The sequence below is a fragment of the Papilio xuthus genome, unplaced genomic scaffold (genome assembly GCF_000836235.2).
Source record: "Papilio xuthus unplaced genomic scaffold, Pxut_1.1 DF827510.1, whole genome shotgun sequence".
NCBI classification, from domain to species: Eukaryota; Metazoa; Arthropoda; class Insecta; order Lepidoptera; family Papilionidae; genus Papilio; species Papilio xuthus.
In genome coordinates, this window is record NW_013531139.1 from 377 (window position 1) to 1,176 (window position 800).

The 800-nt window shown below is 47.6% G+C and overlaps 1 protein-coding gene across 1 annotated transcript; it reads left to right on the top strand.

Annotated features, from left to right (window-relative positions):
* Nucleotides 1-3: 3 nt before the first annotated feature.
* LOC106119246 (uncharacterized) lies at nt 4-498 on the top strand (the record flags this gene model as incomplete). The annotated part of the gene is made up of 1 exon (XM_013314161.1): nt 4-498. A coding segment is annotated over exon 1 (495 nt), but the record flags the coding sequence as incomplete, so codon positions are not given.
* Between the last annotated feature and the right edge of the window lie 302 nt (nt 499-800).

The window sequence follows — 800 nt, forward strand, 5'->3', positions numbered from 1 at the left end:
ACCATGACCACAGAGCAGCTACTGCTATTGATAAACAGGCTAAGTCAAGCAGCTCCTGTAAGTACTCCTACACATATTTCCGGCAACTTTGCGAAGTGCTCTACGCGGTTCGATGGACACAAAACAAGAGACGTGTTAGCTTTCATCGATGCCGTCGAAGTATACAAATCATGCGTAAATATGAGCGACGATGTCGCGCTGCGAGGTTTGCCCATGTTATTGACGGGGATAGCCGCTACTTGGTGGCAAGGCGTCAAAGACAGCACCCCGACATGGCAAGACGCATTAGAATCTCTAAAGCAGACCTTCGGGCCTAGGCTGCCCGCGCACAGAATCTTTAGAATTATTTTTGAACGCGAACAGCGGATTAACGAGACTACAGATTTATTCGTCTGTCACATCAGAGCATTGTTCGCGCAACTTCCGCAACGTTCTCTCACGGAAGAAGTACAATTAGACATGACGTATGGCTTGTTAAACAAAAGAATACGCGAAAAGGTACCTCGTTCTAGTCTTACTTCGTTTGTAGAATTAATAGCGCAAGCGAGACGTGTAGAAGACATCCTTAATGAGTCTCGCCCATCGAATACTACGTCAGACGTTAAGCCGGCATTATCCATGTTACCATCGAGCAGTGCTCAGTCATCGATTACGCCGTCGTCAGTACCTAGTAGGCGACCGCGGTGTGCTTACTGTAAGCGCTATGGTCATCTCAAGGAGGCATGTCAGAAATTGGCGGGAAAGTCTTTTGAAGCCAAAGAGGGCGTAACAGAGAGGAAAGAACCGACAGTTACGTGCTT